Raw genomic sequence first — 17543 nt, 5'->3', positions numbered from 1 at the left:
AACAGAGAGATACTTTTTACTAACAAATTCTCATCCAAAGAGCAAGAAGCACAAAATGCCAAAAAGACCGAATGGCACATTACAGAGTTTGACCTGCCATAAGTACCAACTGTCTGTATAAAAAACCTCTGGTTCCTGAAATAAATTAGTCAAAATTATGCTTGTGGACAATTTCCATGTCTTCTTCCATAGAATGAAAGCCAGCATGCTAAAGAAGCTGTTGTTGAGGGTGTAATAGTTGTTTCTCCCCTATTTTCCTTTTTACTCTGAACTAGTTACAGGCAAAATTTATTCAGAGCCAGCTCGTACTGACTTAAACCAACACCTTACAAAACAAGGATCTTCTCTCTGCTAGTCTAACAAACCCAACCTGAAGTTCCAGATTCTAAATTATTTGCAGCACTATTTCCCTTTCTAGCAAACAAATATGGCAAAAGAGACTTTTCATGGTGTTCCCCTCCCTGAATAAGTTTGCATATATTTAATTCAGAAAATTATTCAAATGATAAGCAAGAAAAAACGCAGCCTACATTGTCCTTGCTATCTTCACTCTACACAGTTAATAGGAATATCAAACAGTAAAGAGTTATTTTCATCAATAAAGTAATAAAATATGATGGAATTCATGCACACAGTATGTCTCTTGAAGCAATACGTGCAATGTTTACACAAGTGTCTGAATGAGACAAATTGAGACTGACAAATTGAACGGAGAAGCTGCAGAAACTATAAAGCTATCACATCACACATTGAAACAGACTAAAAATTCTGTGTTTGCAGTTGTGTGCAGAAAAATAGTTTCTTGCCTTGAGCATACTAAGGATATCTAAGTAGGGCACATTTATGTTTAACTGACTCATCTACTTACTCATGCATTCCATTTTTTTTTAATATTTTTCATTATATTACCTTTGACAAAAAGCTGATGCATGTTCACCGAATCATGCAGAATGTGTGAATGGGTCACGTTGGAGGGAACCACTGCAAGTCACCCAGTCCAATCTCCCTGCTCAAGCAGGGTCCTTTACAGTACGTTACTAAGGATTCTGTCCAGATGACTTTTGAGTATCTTCAGTGATGGAGACTCCACAACCTCACCGGGCAGCCTGTTCCAGTGTTTTATCACCTGTACATTAAAGAAGTTCCTACTTATGTGCAGGTGGAATTTCCTGCACAATAGTTACTGACCACTACCTCTCTTCCTACTGCTCAGTACCACAAGAAGAGCCCAGATCCCTCTTGACATCCTCCCTTCAGATACCTATATACATTGATAAGATCCCCTCTCAGTTTTCTCTTCTCCAAGCTAAACAGCTGCCAGACCCTCATAAGTGTCATGCTGCCATCCCCTATTCTTCTTTGCTCTTTGCCAGTCCAACTACAGGAGCTCCATTACTCTTTTGCTATTGAGGGATCCAGGACTGGACTCAGCACTCCAGGTGAGATTACATTAGTAAAAACTATATTAACTGTATTTTTAACCCTTAGAATACATTATATAGAGAGACAGAACTAACAATACCCTGTAACACTGATGTTTGCCTTTCTATTTCAACCCCAGGTCCTTTAATCCTCAGTAAAAGAAAAATGTGCCTACACAGCACATTGGTATCCTTCTGGTGGACTTGTACTCAGGAAATTGCAAGCACTGAAACAGCCTGTAACTTCCATGTATAGAAAATATCACCTATATTCACTGCATCATTCAGACTTGCGTTAGATGCTTGGAACTACAAAGCATAAGGTGAAATCTCACCAAACCTTAGCTACGGTCCATTTGTCCCCAAGCAAAAAACACAGAGGTCTAAAAAGCAGCTGAGCAGCAGCAATATAGAAGGTCTACCTTAAGATGAAAGGGATGCCCCTAATATATTCTTTTTCCTCTCCACTGTTTTCACAGACAGATTTCAGAATCCAGGTGTGTGTCTCTCATCCAAGACAGATGATTAAGGACCCCACCACACACAAGTATTAAACCATGTCTTATATCAGACTATTAGCAAACAGTGCCACCTCAAAAGCTGTGAAGCATAACTGACAGAGTTCTGGAGAGTAAAGACATATAATAATTATATCTGCTGACTGACAGGCACTGAACACTCTCAGCAAGGAACCACACTCAGGCCTCAGTACAGCTGTAGATGGCCTGATCTGACCACACCACTCATTCACTTCTTGTAGTTTTTGCTACCTTTTCCACTGCATTAAATTCCAACTTTTAGGTGATGTCTTCCAGCCATAAATGGCCAGGTCAATGTGACTGTTCTCTACCATGGATCTCTTCAGAGTCCCTCTGACCTTCTGTTAACTTTGTCCCTTCATAGATAAAATTTGCCTGCAATTACAGATACATCTTTGCACTTGAAGATGCAGAAAAAGATCTTGCAAGAACAAAGGCTTATCTTTGCTGTAATTTCAACTGGCAATTGTTAGAGACAAACATAAGAAAATGGTTAATATTCTTGGATAAACCTTATAAAGAAGTTCCTTCAGCTTTTGTTTGTAGCATCTCATTACAAACTGCAACTTAAAAGAAGCAAGAGTGTGCTTTTGCATTACAGGATCCTCACTTCAACCTCATAATATAGCTCAGAACTGTCCCAAAGGCTGGATCCTGGCTGCATCACACCTCCAGCCTGATTGCTACCTTCTTCTTGGAGGAGCTATTGAACAACTGCTCAGACAGGCAATGTTTCCAACAGCCACACACCTTCTGCGCAAGAACTAGCAGGTAGTAAGAGAGCAGGACACTACCAACTTGCCCACATGAGAAGAGAACAGAAGTCTTACAGCAATATTCTTCCTCCTGCTCAGTAGAACTGTCAGTGAAACAACCGAGCAGAGGAGTATCACATGCTGGATAAAGCTGTCACCCTAAAGCTAAATTGCCCTGATCTATACTGATCAGTAAGTATTATAACATCCATGTCACACCAGATCACATGGGGAAAGATGTGGATTGACAACTCACTGTGGTAAAATGTTTGGTTTTGGTCATGGCAAACTGAACGAATATGTCACACTAACGCAATTTACAATAAAGTATTTACTTAGTGAAGTGAAAACACTGAAAACATTCACAACATCTGTGAACAAGCACTATCTGCAAAGTACAGGCCTAAAACAAAAAGCTCATCCCTCACAGACACTGCCACTTTGCACTCTTTCTTGGCTATCTGAATTAGCATTTTTCTGCTCAACTCCATTCCACCTCCTGCTTTCAAGAGCATTTGTCAATCACGTCTTGATTATTATGAGAATTGTACTAGGCAAGAGCAAAGTTCACATAGTCTCTCTGACAAATGAAAAATGATTTTTTTTTAAATGAGAGGTCCTAATCCAAAAGGAGAACTGGGTAAAAGAGTAATTCTACTGCAGAAAAAAGACAACAGTGAGATTACTTCAAAATCAGCTCCCCAAATCATTCTGTTGTTTACATTTTTTCCCCTGGAGGTGGGGATGGTAAGAAGCAGATCTGAACATTTACTTTTTTCAGAAGAAATAGCTAGAGGAAAAAAATGCAATACCATTATTCAAATGAGTTTCTCTCACCTTTAGCAATCGTCAGCTGAACACTAGGCTAGTTTGTTCTTCCTATTCGGAATAATTGGTCTAAAAACTAACAAGGCAATTGCATTTAATCTAGTACTTAGCATACACTTAGCCACTGTTGCCAGACCTGAGAGAACTCAGTTTGCAAAGCCTCTATTCTTCAGCGTTTTTTTCCTGAATATCTGGAAACTATTTTTCAGAAACAATAAAATTTAAAGAACTTGCACTGAATACACTATCAAGTCCGCTTCAACAGGCAATGCGTGTTAAACTCCATGAGCCAAGAACGAAATTTAAATTTATATTGCAAGAGTGTGAGGTATTAATGTCTAAACTCATACTGTATTTTTGTCTCTAAATTAAGTTTACAGAGTCTACTGAGTCTGACAGTTCATAATGAAGCACCAGGAGTGTCTAAAGCTAAGAGAACCCTGTCAATAACTTGCATTTGTCAAGTACATTTATTTTGACAGAAGTAGACTATATCAACATGCAAATTATATTTGGATAAATACAAAGAACTGTTTTAAAATCCCCACTGGTGAGACTCAGGGTTTTTTCTGTTTTTCAATCTATCCTAAACCCACTTGCCTTTACTTTCCTGCAGCTATCTTAAACATCAAAATACAGCATGAAATGAAGAGTAAATCTACATCAAAATCTGATATTAAAAGTATTTGTCATTCAGATCTAAATCAAGTAAAATTTACTGTTACCCAAATGGCTCCCATAAAACAGCTTCAAAAATTTAGTGCAGAAACTAATTATGTACTTTCACCACAGAAGAAGAAGGCAGGCTCAGAAACTGAGAAAAACACTGTATATTACCATTAAATGAAAAGGAACGATCTGATGCCTTGCATCTGTGGTGTGCACCAAAGTAAGAGATGTGCAACAAGGGAAAACAAACACTTAAACAAAGAGCAATGACAGAATACAGATATACTTCTTAAATTGTGTGCTACACACAATTTGTACTGCAGCAATGGGCTTTTTTTGATCATTTCTCTTCAGAAAAGACAACGGAACAGCACCATATCTACTCAGCTTTCAATTTCAGTAACTTAAAAAGTCACCCTTACCCAAATCACAATTCTTTGCCATGCTAAATCATTCATAGTTTTATTAAACATCAACAGTGGTTTTTTAAAGCTGATTTGAAATTCTCCATCTACTTTTTATTAATGTTCATTTCTGAAGAGACTCTTTACTCATCGCCTGGAACTCCCTGTTCTTGTACATCACTATATATTGAGCCAAGATCTGGTTCTGTTCAGTCCCACACACTGCTATAAAATAGTTGTGCACAAGGCTTCACCATGGTCTGTGTGACACTGCCCCAAATACGAGTAAATAATTTGGTTTGCAAGTTTGGTGCATCACATGACAAAGAATTTAAAAATGCCAAATGTCTTCAAGTTGGTGGCATCCCTTTACTTTTTCCTATTCAATGTACATTAAATAGAAATCAGATTTTTAATGTTTAACCAGTAGAGACAAAAATATGCTTTTTGGTTTTATTTAAAATAATCTATCAAAACTGCCAGAAGAAATCCAATTAATTCTTTGAAAATTCATATTCGAACTAACAAAAATTCCTTTAATAAATATTTCAGCCCCACCTGAAAAAGGCATTCAGGAGATAATTAAGACATATATATTGCTGAAAGATGCAAACATTCAGAAAAAATACACCATTTACAGGATAAGGCAATTAAAAATGGTAAGAACTCTGTGTTATGATGATCTTAAATCTGAGATGCAAGAAAAGCAATTTCCTGTATGACTAGCAATGAGTTTTATAGAACTTGAGAAACCAAATAGTATTCACATTGCTTTCACTTTGCTTATCTTGACTAATTGTCTTTTTGATTCCTATTAATAACCTTTTTGGATCTTATTGTTACATAGATTATATTATGTGCTTTGTAGGGGGAAAAAGTTACTTTCAGAAGGTGGGAATATTAAGATCATTGAAAGCTTTTTACCTTTCCTGAAGCTTTTTACCCTTCAGTCTCCTTTACAAACAAGTTAGTTGAATACTCATTATTGTAATTATTAAAAGATTGCTCAGTAAAACGTGAAATTATTTGTTAGCGTCAGTCAGCTTCCCACAGGGCAGATGTATACTTCTAATGGTTTTCACTGCTATGGCACCTCAGTAGCCAAAGAAAAGGGTGATATGACAAACTTTAGCAAATGGAACAATTCCCGCATTAAGCTGCAGCTGAGACAGGATCGGACTCTGGAGCTGTCAAGCTGTCACACCTCACTAACACTGACTTCATTTAAACATTAATAAGAAGAGGGCAGCAGACAGCCCAATTTAATGGTCAGCCCCCACAATGCAGCTTCTCCACAAGGCAGAAACTCCTGCAGGGCTCTGAGACTGCCTCTTGAACAGAGATGTTCATGCTGCTTCCCACGCAGCCCTCACACTCCAAAGGGAGAGAATAATATACTGCTCTCCCAGTCTTTAGGGAGGCTAATTACCCATCTCCAATAATATTTATTAAATTTATGGCTCCTTTAGCTAAATGATCAAACAAATCCACAGAGTTAGATTTCTCAATTTAGAAACTAGGTAAGGTAAAGGAATCACAAGCCTTACCTTTCATACCATCATTAATTCACACTATTTTGATAACAAACATCATAATATCATCTGTAACCCTCTGTTTTTAAAATGTTTAAAAAGCTGGAAAATGTGTTAAGGATGTTTCTAACTTCTCCAAGCATGCATGCTCAATACATGTTAAAGAACCCATTTCTGGAAATTTTGCTCATGCAAAAAGATGAAACAGAAGAATAAAGTAAAAGTAAGGAACTCAATACAAATTAAATAAAAATTTACATGAACAAAGCCATTTTCTCCAGACTGATACTGGATTTCCATCTAGAAACCAAACTTGCCTCTGAAGAAAGCAGCGGTGTTTATGCAGAAATAGGTACCACGTTTTCAGGCTATCGTAACATTCTTCATCTATGAGTTTGTTGAAGAATGACTACAAGATGAGCAAAGTTACAGATGATTAAAGAGTAATATGCTAAATAATAATAAATAATTTTAACATAACTAAGACTAATAAAACCAAAAGTCACAGCTGTTTCCTTTTCCACCATCTTTTAAAGAAGGAGAAGTACCCACACAAAACTACTGCTCCAGCAAAGGTTGTGTGAGGCTGACAGTCTCTTTAATGACTACTGGAATTATATGACATATCTTGTTGTGTTGCTTTTACACCCATTAGGTATTCCTTAGTCTCCTTTTGACTCAAGAAAGCTATGGGACCTGTGATGCAGGAAAAGAAACCAGTCTTGTAAAATTAAAATCCAATACGATTTCACGTATCCTATCAGTGTCTCTCTTACACTCAGGTGTTGCAAAGCTACAGTTTTTCATTCCCCATTTTGGCAAAAACCCACCACAAACAAAACATCTTTACCAGTGCTCCTTCTTCCACTCACAGAAAATTCTGTAAGTGTCTGGCAATAATATATGTGGGGGTTTTGTAAATTTATTTAGAGGCAAAATAAAAATATTCTACACCATCTATCCACAGATAGACACAGATTAATAATGAAGGAATCATAATGTAAATACTGTATCTCACATATGCATGAATGCAAATCAAAGAACAACTTTCACACAAATTTGACAATGCATTTTAAATTTACTAAACTAAGATACATATGTTGTCTCTCAGGAAAAACAGAAATTATCCTACTAATACCATGACTGTTCAAGGCATCCTCAAGGGATAAAGAAAGAACAAGAAAACCAGAAAGGGAACAGAGCTTCACAACACCAAATACTTTCTGTACCAAAGTAAAAGACAACAGAGTCTTAGAAAATACGAATTGAAAAAGAAGATGGAGTCCCCAAACCAACAGAATTCTGCACTCTGCTCCAAAGATATAATCATCAAAATGTGTAACATTTTCTTCTACACCCTTGACAGGAGTTGAAGAAAATAAAAGCACGCTAAACAATGTGATGGACTCTTTAAGAGAAGAGACCTAAAGCAAGTGATGAGAAGAAGAAAGAAGGATGAAGGAAGAAGGAAGAAGAAGGGACGAGGAAGAAGGAAGAAAAGAAGTTGTTCAAGCTGTAAGACACAAAAATACATCCTTCCAGTGAAAGAAAAATATCCACAATGAACAATAGAGAAAACTCTTCCTAAATCAAAATTCATGGAGCCAGTAAGAACACAGGGAATTACCTATCTTATCACTCCTTGTCTGCTGTGTTTGTCTTCATCAAAAGCAGAATGCATTCTTTTTTTTTAAATTGCACTAGTCAACTTCAGCATGGTCAATAAAACCAACTAATAAGAAATACAAATGTACAGTGATGCTATCACTCCTAATTTTATGTAGCTAGGATTGATGAAAAAATAAGCTGAACAACTCTAGGAACAACGTGAAGCCATTTTAGAATTCAAATAAAAATCAGCTATCAGCAAAATTCAGAAGACATACAGGATTAACGTAATTTCCATCAGCTCTCTGTCCCAGAGGACCCAGTGCACCACCATAACCACTCACTCCCCAAAGTAGTGCAGAATTCTGTGGGGAAAGGGCACAACAGTCCCTAGAAATTCAAGAGTCTAATGACCTCTTCTATGTTAAATCAAGACATTTAGGTGCACTATAGTAAACAGAAATTGTCGATACCTATTGCACTTTAAAAAGCCCCTAATAAAGCCACAACTCTTTAACCGCATCATTTTACTGCCCTTGTGTACATTATTCTATTAAATTCTACCTTACTAAAAACTTCTGTGCCAGTCATGTTTCACCTCATTGCTTAAAACCATGGGAGATAAAGGCCTTCCTGCTTTGCTACTGACTCATGCAATACTAGGTACTGTATCTAAGAAAATGGGTATGAATTGCTATTTTATTTTATTCTCTTTACTATGTAGTAGGTGCAGAGAAGGAAATTTTCTACCACAAAACTTTGCAGGTTTTGGCAAGATTGTCTTTCCTTCAGGAGTTATAATTGACTTCTCCATCTTTTCAAAACTTAGCTTAAAAGAAAGTAACACAAATACAATGCTCACATGCTAAAAATCACTGATAACGTTTCCAATACCACACAACCCACAAAACAATTCCTTAGCATTCTGGAAAGAAAAGTATAAGTAATTTTTGACTAGTGTTTTAAAATAATATTTTTCTAAAGCTATCAAACTTAATTAACTGCAAATTTCTGAAACAGACAAGCAATACACATACCTGAAATTGGAATATTCTGTGATACTGACAGCTGTACATCTCCAGTCCCAGGTGGCATGTCAATCACTAAATAGTCCAGTTGACCCCAGTCAACCTAGAAGGCAACAATATAAACATATGTGGAGATTTACATGGTTTTATTTAGGGCACTTTGTGTTTTACTGTTGTCCTTGTCTCTTGTAATATCAACAAACCAACCAAGAACATCTAAAAGAGTAATACTGAGGTGCCCTCTTAGTCACTTTCAGCACAGGATCAAGACATTATTTTCCTGAGACACAATCTTTGTTGATCACTCAAAACTATGAGTGCAACTTTATCATTAACTTCATTGGCACAATTATTATTTCCCTCCCAAAAATTAGCAATAACTTAAGGTGTTTACTTTGCACCTGCTTAATCATGAGTTAGAAGCAAATGTTAAGTAAAACTCAGGCTAAAAACAAGGGGTTTGTCAACAAATGTCACTGAGGAGCTCTTTCCATTATTTTAAGACTACTTTACTTCATTCTTATCACTTGCTGTAATTACATAGTTTGTTTACTACATACATATGTAGCCTTTTTTTCTGTTTCATTGTTATGAAGTTAGAGCTATCAGTACTGGATTTTTTCCTAGCAAAAGAGGTGCTGGGAGAGAAGAAAAATAAAAAACAGAACACCCAGATTTGTTACATTAAAATCAGCAGGTATAATTATACAGAGTGACAACATTCTTAAAATCCCAAAATTTAAAAAGTTTAATTGTTGCTAGACATCAAATGAGAGCATGCATTAAAAATATTAGACTCCATTACAAGAATGCTGTGATTACTTACATTTTTTTTTACTAGGACAGATTTTCCAGGAGAGCCAAAAAACTCTCCCTAGAGCATAGTGCACCAAGATAAATATTCTTTTAATGAGAAGAGAAAAGATCCTAGGCCTACTCTATATGATGGACAGCCTACCTATACTTTTCTAAACATTTCCCAACAGATATAATGGAATCACATGGTTATGTTTCTGATTCACCCAACAACTGTAAGAGCTGCTTTAAAACAGGAAAATGCCAAACCAGAGAACTGTATTTTACACATTTCCTCAAGTGTTATTTTAACAGCAAAAATAATCAGTACTTTGTCAGTCCTCTAGTTATTGTCATGGAATACTAGACCTTGTCAGAGCAACACTCATTCATTTTCATTTAATCCTTGTATGGATGATGATCTCCTAGGGAAGCACATTCCACATGAAATCCAGATCACTAACCCACTATGCCCTCCAGTGAGAAATGGAATTTTTCAAGACAGATTCAGGAAGAAGGAAGATTTCAGAGCACTTATGAGAGAAAAGAGATGTGAAAGGTTAGCTGAAAATTCTAACTTTAGGCATCTAAATCAAGAACTCTCAGGCACAGCCCTCTTTTCTCGTTTCCTATATGGAGGCTGCAGGAATACTAAACCATGCCTAAAACAGTGTAGCTAAACAGGAAATGCCACTTATGTTAACCACAGTAAATGCTGTACTTTTTCACATTTGATATTGTCATCACATTCACATTTGATCTATGTAATCTATAATATCCACAGTTTAAAAAAATGCATACATCTAGCAGACTTCTAAAGTCAATTACCATTTATAATCAGACTGAGACTATATAACCCCAAGGAAAACTACATATATGTGCACAAATATACATACTGAAACAATCACAAGTAGAGAAGCCATTTCATCTGGAACAGAAAGTCTGGATTTTACTTTGGTTTTCTTAACTAATCTTGTTTAGTAATTCACCAGATAAATGGCAGTGCTGATCAATGCCTCCTGGTCCATTAAAAACTACTTCACTCACATGATGGCATGAACTTCAAATTTCTACTTTTCTTAATTAAAAATCAACCATTATAAAGGTGCAAAACTGAAATTACAGAAATGTAGTTTACAACATGAATAAAGCCACATTCCTTAAAGACTTGCCACTAAACATACAGATCTTCTGTAAGTAACATGCATAAGTCTCAATATGCAAAATCCGAATCTTTCATAATAATCACACCATTTTAAAATGGTAGGTAGGTATAGGTAGTTTTAGTTTTTAAAAAGGATTAATGGATTAATTCAAAATACTTCCCCCCTCCCACATCTTCATGAAGCCTTATTCTGGCATCTTTTGTTAAGTCTATATATATATACAGACAATATATAACACTATTCCAGTAATCATAATCTCCTTCCTTAAATGCTTCTACAAAATAGAATAAGTAAATGGTTTTTTGCTTTCTGCCTTGCAGCAAGATGCAGTCTGGAAATATATCCATGAGTGGCATAGCACCACTATCATTCTAACACAGTTTCTAATCATTTTGTCTGCCAAAAACACTTTGTTATCGGATATATTATTGGGAAAAAAACTTCAATATTTAGTAGCTTTCAGCCCTTTTATCCAGGAGCTCAAATACAAGTCCTTTTAGGTACAGCACTGCCTTATGGAATCCAAATCCAAAACAATCCAAATCCCACCCTTATCAGAGGTAACTGGAATGAAAAATATTTTCTCCTCAAGCTAAAAGCTGTCTGGTTTTGCATACACTTGCAGACTCTAAGCTAGCTCCTCCCAGTGACTTTCTGGGCTTGACCTAGAGCTTTTCTTTTCAGCCTTAGCAATTTTTTGCTCCTCCAAACTCTTCAAGCACTATTCTCCTTCATCATGTTCCATGTGATCATCCAAAGTAACAAGCAACATACCAAGTAGTTGTGCAACACTACTGGAGGCAACCGCAAATACCAGCAGCTCAAAGCCTCTCCCAGACATTCAGATTTGTGGGGATACACAAAGTTTTGCTCAAGAACTCACTTTCAAAATTTACCCCATACTGTAGCAGAGGAGAAAGGGTAAAGAAATCAGAGGGCACCAGAGCTTTCTGCCTCAAGATTCCTTAGTAAGCAACCTCATTACATCCAACATATACTTTCTGGATTGTCCTACAATAATGATTTTTAACGAAGTTATAAACCTTTGAAAACTGAAGTTAATAAAGGAGTCCTACACACATGGTGAATCTCATGGTAAATCTCATTGCTAGGCAACAGGAAAAGTATTCTGTTAACACACAGTGCAATTAAATTATAATGCTTTATTTAATTTATGGCAGTCTAAACATCGTATTTCATGTATTTGCTTCAAATTCATGGATTGAAAAGAAAAAGAAATGACCTGCCTATCAAAATAAGTGTACTCTGTTTTAATACTTACAAATTTGAGCACAGAAAACTGAAGAAACTACACCACTCCAGCAGCAGTGGAGAGGACATCTTGCTGCTATGTAGAGTAGGAAGAAGATGGACTTTTGTTCCATAAGTTCAGAAAAAGCCATAGCAAAGATGCCAAGGTCCCTAATATTTAATATATGAGGGAACTACCCTCCACAAACCTCCCTGAGCCATGCCACTGCAGGTGGTGTTGAACTGATGAAAGTCAGGTGGCAAAATACACTAGAAAACCATTCCTAATTAAAACTAACTTTTGGGTTTTATTTTAAATGCAGTCAAGTATTTATCCTCAAAATTTCATTTTCCTCTTTTTCATTTGTAATTCAGGGCAAGAAGGGAGAGCTGCACCAAAACGATATAGCCATAATTTCTGGAAAGAACTGAGCTAGTCTATTTGCCTAGTAGTGAGCAGTAGTGTCTAGACATACAGGTTTGCTTACACTGGGGTTGGGGACCACTGCACGTAATCCCATTTCTCACTGTGGACTTCCTCTTGTTTGCTTCTATTCTGCAAGGATTGGATGACATTCAGTTGCTCCTCCATTACCCTCCCACAGGAATACAGTAGTATAAAATCTTTTATTAAATACATTATTGCATGTAATTTGGATAATTTGTTAAAGAAGTGTACACTTTATTTAATGGCAGAAGAGATTCCAGGTTTGTTACTAAATTGCAACATAGTAGAAAGAAAGAGGGGAAAGACAATTTTAATTAAAAATTTAGAACTGGAACATAAAATCAGGACTGGCTTTTTGAAATCTACTATTGCCATTAATTCAACATTATTAAAATGGAACACATAATCGGACTGTGATATAAAACACTAATTTGAATGCAAATCCTGTTTACATGCAACAATTTACCAAATCAGGACCACTGTCTTCATGTTCTCAAAGAGTTCCAAGAAGTGTGTCTGTATGCAAATGTGGTTTCACACAAGAAAATGAGCTCAGATTAACAGCACGTTACAGTGAATGAGCTCCCTTTGCAAGCAATAGGCAGAGAGGGCTACAAAAGCCTCCCTTGTAGCATCTGAAATCTGTCAGCACCTTTGCATGTACAGAGCTGTTAATGTCTTTGCCCCTCTAATGTATACAGTGTGTAAAACATTTCAAAGCATAGAAATGTAATTGCATTTTCCTTAAGCACAGCATTCATCTTTTTTAAAAAAGGTTTAACTTGACATATATTGTTAAGCAAAGTAATTAAGTGCCATGTGCTTCTGTGTATTCTCCCTTGCTCAGAAGCCCCACGAATACTTCTATGTAAATTACTTTCATCAATCATTCTGTTTATGTGACAATCCATAATCAAAATACCAGATATGCATTTTGAGTAGGGGGTCTAAATAGCAAGTTAAACCCAAGGTACAACACAGAGATATAGATGACATTTCTGCTGTGGAATGAAGCCTGAGCATCCTCTGCGCATGAGACAGAAATGATAGAACATTAGAACAGAATAGGGACTGCTACTTATGACTTTGAAGTAATCCTCATGTTTGGTTGTTTGGTAAACAACAGAAGATATTATTTATTTGTTCTTATTAAGAGGAATACATGCAGAGTTACAATGATTTTGCAGGTGCAGACTTGGCAGCAGCCAGCCAAACTCTGAACACCCGTATCAGAAAAACAGCAAAAGTGACACTGCAGGCAGTTTAAGTTCTATTCCTGCCAGATCAATCCTCCTCTCCTAACTACTTTGTGTGTATGTTAATGATTTAATACACGCAAACAGCTGAACAAAGTAAAGGTAAGAAACTGTGTCCCTAAATGAAGATTTATATACCTATTCACATGTACTTATGTGTTAAGATAAAACATGCATTTAAAATAAAAAAACATGTATTTTAAGATAAACTATTTATTCAAAAATAATTCCTAGAAAAATTACTTACAAGATACTGCTTAGACATACACACAGATGTTTGGAACAAGTAAATAGTTTCACAGTGTAAGCAAACAGACAATTTCGGAATAGTATAATGAAACATGGCATTTTTATCTAATTTTTAACGTACTTTCAGAAGTATTTGATGAAGAAAGAAGACATTCCCCAGATATAAACCAGAAGATCTTTAGCCCCTACGGAAACTTTCTCTTTGGTAGTATCACAACAGGATATGCCACAGCTTAACACAACTCGACACTTTCTGAACAAACACAACTGCCCCTCTGACTTGTCCTCTGATGCTAAACCAATCTCAAAGCCTTGCAATGCAACACCATGAAAAAAGAGATGCACTGCAACGATTCAAATTCCCTCTAAGGTTTTTATGAGCAGTCTGGTCTGCCAAGTTCAGAGAGAAACTGAGATGAAGCCCAAGAACAGTTTGCTACAAATACATGCGCAAGGAGAAGGAAATCCTCCTAGTCTTTCTCTAGATAGGTTAAGAGTAACTTATAGAAATAACTGCCTAGGAAGAATGCCAGGGTGCTGTTCAATTCAAAAACCAAAACAGAAACTGGCCTCCTCCTCTTCCTCCCTGTTGGCTTTTAATAATGTTGAGAACTGAAGGCAAACACAGTAACCTGAAGTTTTCTGTCACCTTCATTTGTATAACCAACAAAACTAAACACTTGCCAGAAAGCAACAATAAAGAGGTCATTCTCTGTGTAGTGTTCAGGATACAGGAAGGCACTCAACACCAAGTTTCTTCAGGAATCCCAATCAATATCATATCAGCTTGAAGGGAAGATGGAACGCAGCTGTGGGGCAGTCTGGGATGTCCACAAGAACCTGGGGATGATCTCTGGGGGTGACTGACAAGGAATAATTCTGATAAAGACTTGATACAGCTATGTTAAAAACATCATCTAAACCACTCATTCTCTTTGAGTTCTCCTTACTAATATACACAACAGCAAAATCATTGTTTAGCTATCAAACCCAAAGCCAAACAACACACTTTTAAGCCAGTATTATCAAGACCCAACTTAAGCTCATAAAATTTATATAAGCTCTCTTAATCAGATTTTCCCTAAAACAACAACAAAGAAATACTACAAGTGTTGGCCACAAATATCAAAAGGGAGAAACTTAATAAGCTCACTCCCCATATGTATTTTAGCCTATATTTCTGTAATGATGTTAAAAGACTTGAATACTTAAACTGTGCAATGGAAAGCAATATTCCAAAATTGCTTAGTACGTTCTTCAACTTCCTTAAGTTTCAGTTCATTTTCTGGTATAAGAAAAAAAAATTATAAATTCCTTATTGGGGTACCAGCAAACTGTTTATAGGTACCATTTCAAAACCATCGCTAAAACAATGCTTTTAAATCAGCACTTAAACAAAAAATCATTTAATCTAAAATGTCAGAAAATGCTGTTTCTCAACTATGATGTACAATGATCTTTTAGTACAGAAAAAGGAACTTCTATAGAGGCCAGTCTAAGGTCTTCTGAAAAAAGGATTACTGGAGAAAGTAACACGATAGGTGTTATTCATGTAACTTAAAATGAAGAAAACCCTCCAGTATTACCATAAATAGTGCAACATAAAAACTAAAATAGAATCAATTAGATGTAGACCACTGAACAGAGGCCAAAAGACAGTAAATCTCAATATAGAACTTAATTTTCTCCCTGGTGAGAAGTTACCAGGTTTTAAAGTAACTAGCTTTGAGCTGAAACACAACATTTAAATAATAAAATGCGGGGTTCTTTAAAAAAAACCTGTTTTTCATGAATATAGATTAAAATTTGTCCTCCAAAATTTCTGTAGTTAAATTCACTGGTATATCTTACGCAGTCACTGAATTCAAAAAGTCACCCCTTACGAATGAAGGCAGTGTTGAATTATCTCAGAGCACAAAAATCAGTACTTCCAACAAGTAGTAACAACAAGGCTGCACAAAATATAGAACCTTTCAACTCCATGGGAAGATTGAATAAGATGAAAGAGTGTGAGAAAAGAAGGTAAGCAAGAGTAGGCATGAGGGTGAAGAGAGCAGATTCATAACCACGGCACTGGGACTGTGTAGTTGGTATACATTCTCTGTCAAAAAAACTGCCTTTAGGTCAGAAAGCTGCAAGAAAAATTACATACACATTTCCTTACAAATAGCAGAACACAGAAAGGATGTGTTAAAGACACAGACACAGATGTAAAAACAAGACACAGACATTAAAGACACAGACAAGATGTAAAAACAAAAACAAACACATTTTAAAACTATACACATTTTGCAGTCACACACATACCATAGCCACAATTTTAAGATGCGCTGAACATCATATTCCTGGAGTAGTAAGAGCATTTACTATGAATTAGACAACAGAATCTGTTAAAGTGTCAAATTATAGATTGCCAACAGAACCATGCTTTGGCATTCACCAATGTCCTCAGTTATGAATCTACAACAATAAAAGTGTTACTTGTATTCTAAACGTAATTAATTTATTTGCTGAAGGTGCTGATACCATTAGTCTCAGGCACATACAGAGATTAGTGCCAAGTAAGGAAGAGTCTTCATATTTTTATTCACTTCCTAACTTTTTCTTTAGCTCCAGTTCTTATTTAATAGTTGTTTTACACAGAATAAAAATTCTAGCAGAAAAAGAATTTTAAGTGGGTGTCCACTTCAGTTGCATAGTAAGAGCTGGATTCCAAAGGCAGCATTCTTCTAGAACATAATCTCTCTTTTAAAAGATTCTACTGACAGAGCAAAACACAGTAGGAACTGAAACATCTTCTACAGCTTCATAAATAGTACAAAAAAGAAGTTTTTTCTTTGTTAGGGAGGGGGATGGGGGGAAAAAAAGCCCCATGACACTAATCTCTGGTACCTTAAGCACAATTACTTTACGTTTGTGTCAATCACTTGGGATGTGAGAAATAATCACTTTCTACAAAGAATACTGGTACAAACCCTGCTGCTATTCTGGGATATCTGCAGTTATTTTCTGGGAGCAAAAGAGATATGGGAGGATGGTTTGAGTGAAGGATCAATCTGTCAGTTCCCAGCAGACAGAATGCCAGCTGGATTATTAAAAAGAAAAGAAACAATTCTGAGCAGTTTAACATACATTAATTCATTATTAATTTTTTAAAATCTGTTTATACAGTTACATTCATAATTATTTAATAAGTAAAATTAATGTGTACTGCTAAAAAATGTGTCATAGTTCAATCAATATTCCAAGACAGCAAGGTTCCAGTTTTATTTTGATGAAAAAGATGAAAAAGAAAGACTGACAAATGGGGAAAAGAACATGCTCAAAAAGCAGCTTTGATAAGCTCCACCTTACACATTCTCCCAAACATCTTGACTGCTCAGGAAGGGAAAGAGAAAATCTCCATTGAGCATAAAATTTCAACCTGAAGTCCGTTTGGGATCCATTAATTATACACACATTTGTGGGAAAGGACCAAGTCTTACAAGCCCAATATAGCAGGCACTCTCTAAATGCACCTGCCACTAGCAACACTGAACACAACACAAAGCTGAGTACATATGGGCATTAAAAAAACAGAAAAATCAAACCAAA

General features: G+C 36.1%; 1 protein-coding gene across 1 annotated transcript in view; it reads right to left on the bottom strand.

Moving 5' to 3' along the window:
* The window catches only part of NUBPL (NUBP iron-sulfur cluster assembly factor, mitochondrial), a 78649-nt gene that overhangs the window by 20404 nt on the left and 40702 nt on the right, over window positions 1–17543 (bottom strand). The window contains exon 7 of the mRNA XM_062494833.1: window positions 8794–8887. Coding sequence (XP_062350817.1) covers window positions 8794–8887 — 94 coding nt within the window. The remainder of the gene's footprint in view (window positions 1–8793; window positions 8888–17543) is intronic.

Source organism: Cinclus cinclus, chromosome 6, assembly GCF_963662255.1.
Source record: "Cinclus cinclus chromosome 6, bCinCin1.1, whole genome shotgun sequence".
NCBI classification, from domain to species: Eukaryota; Metazoa; Chordata; class Aves; order Passeriformes; family Cinclidae; genus Cinclus; species Cinclus cinclus.
This window is presented reverse-complemented; position numbering and strand designations above follow the sequence as displayed.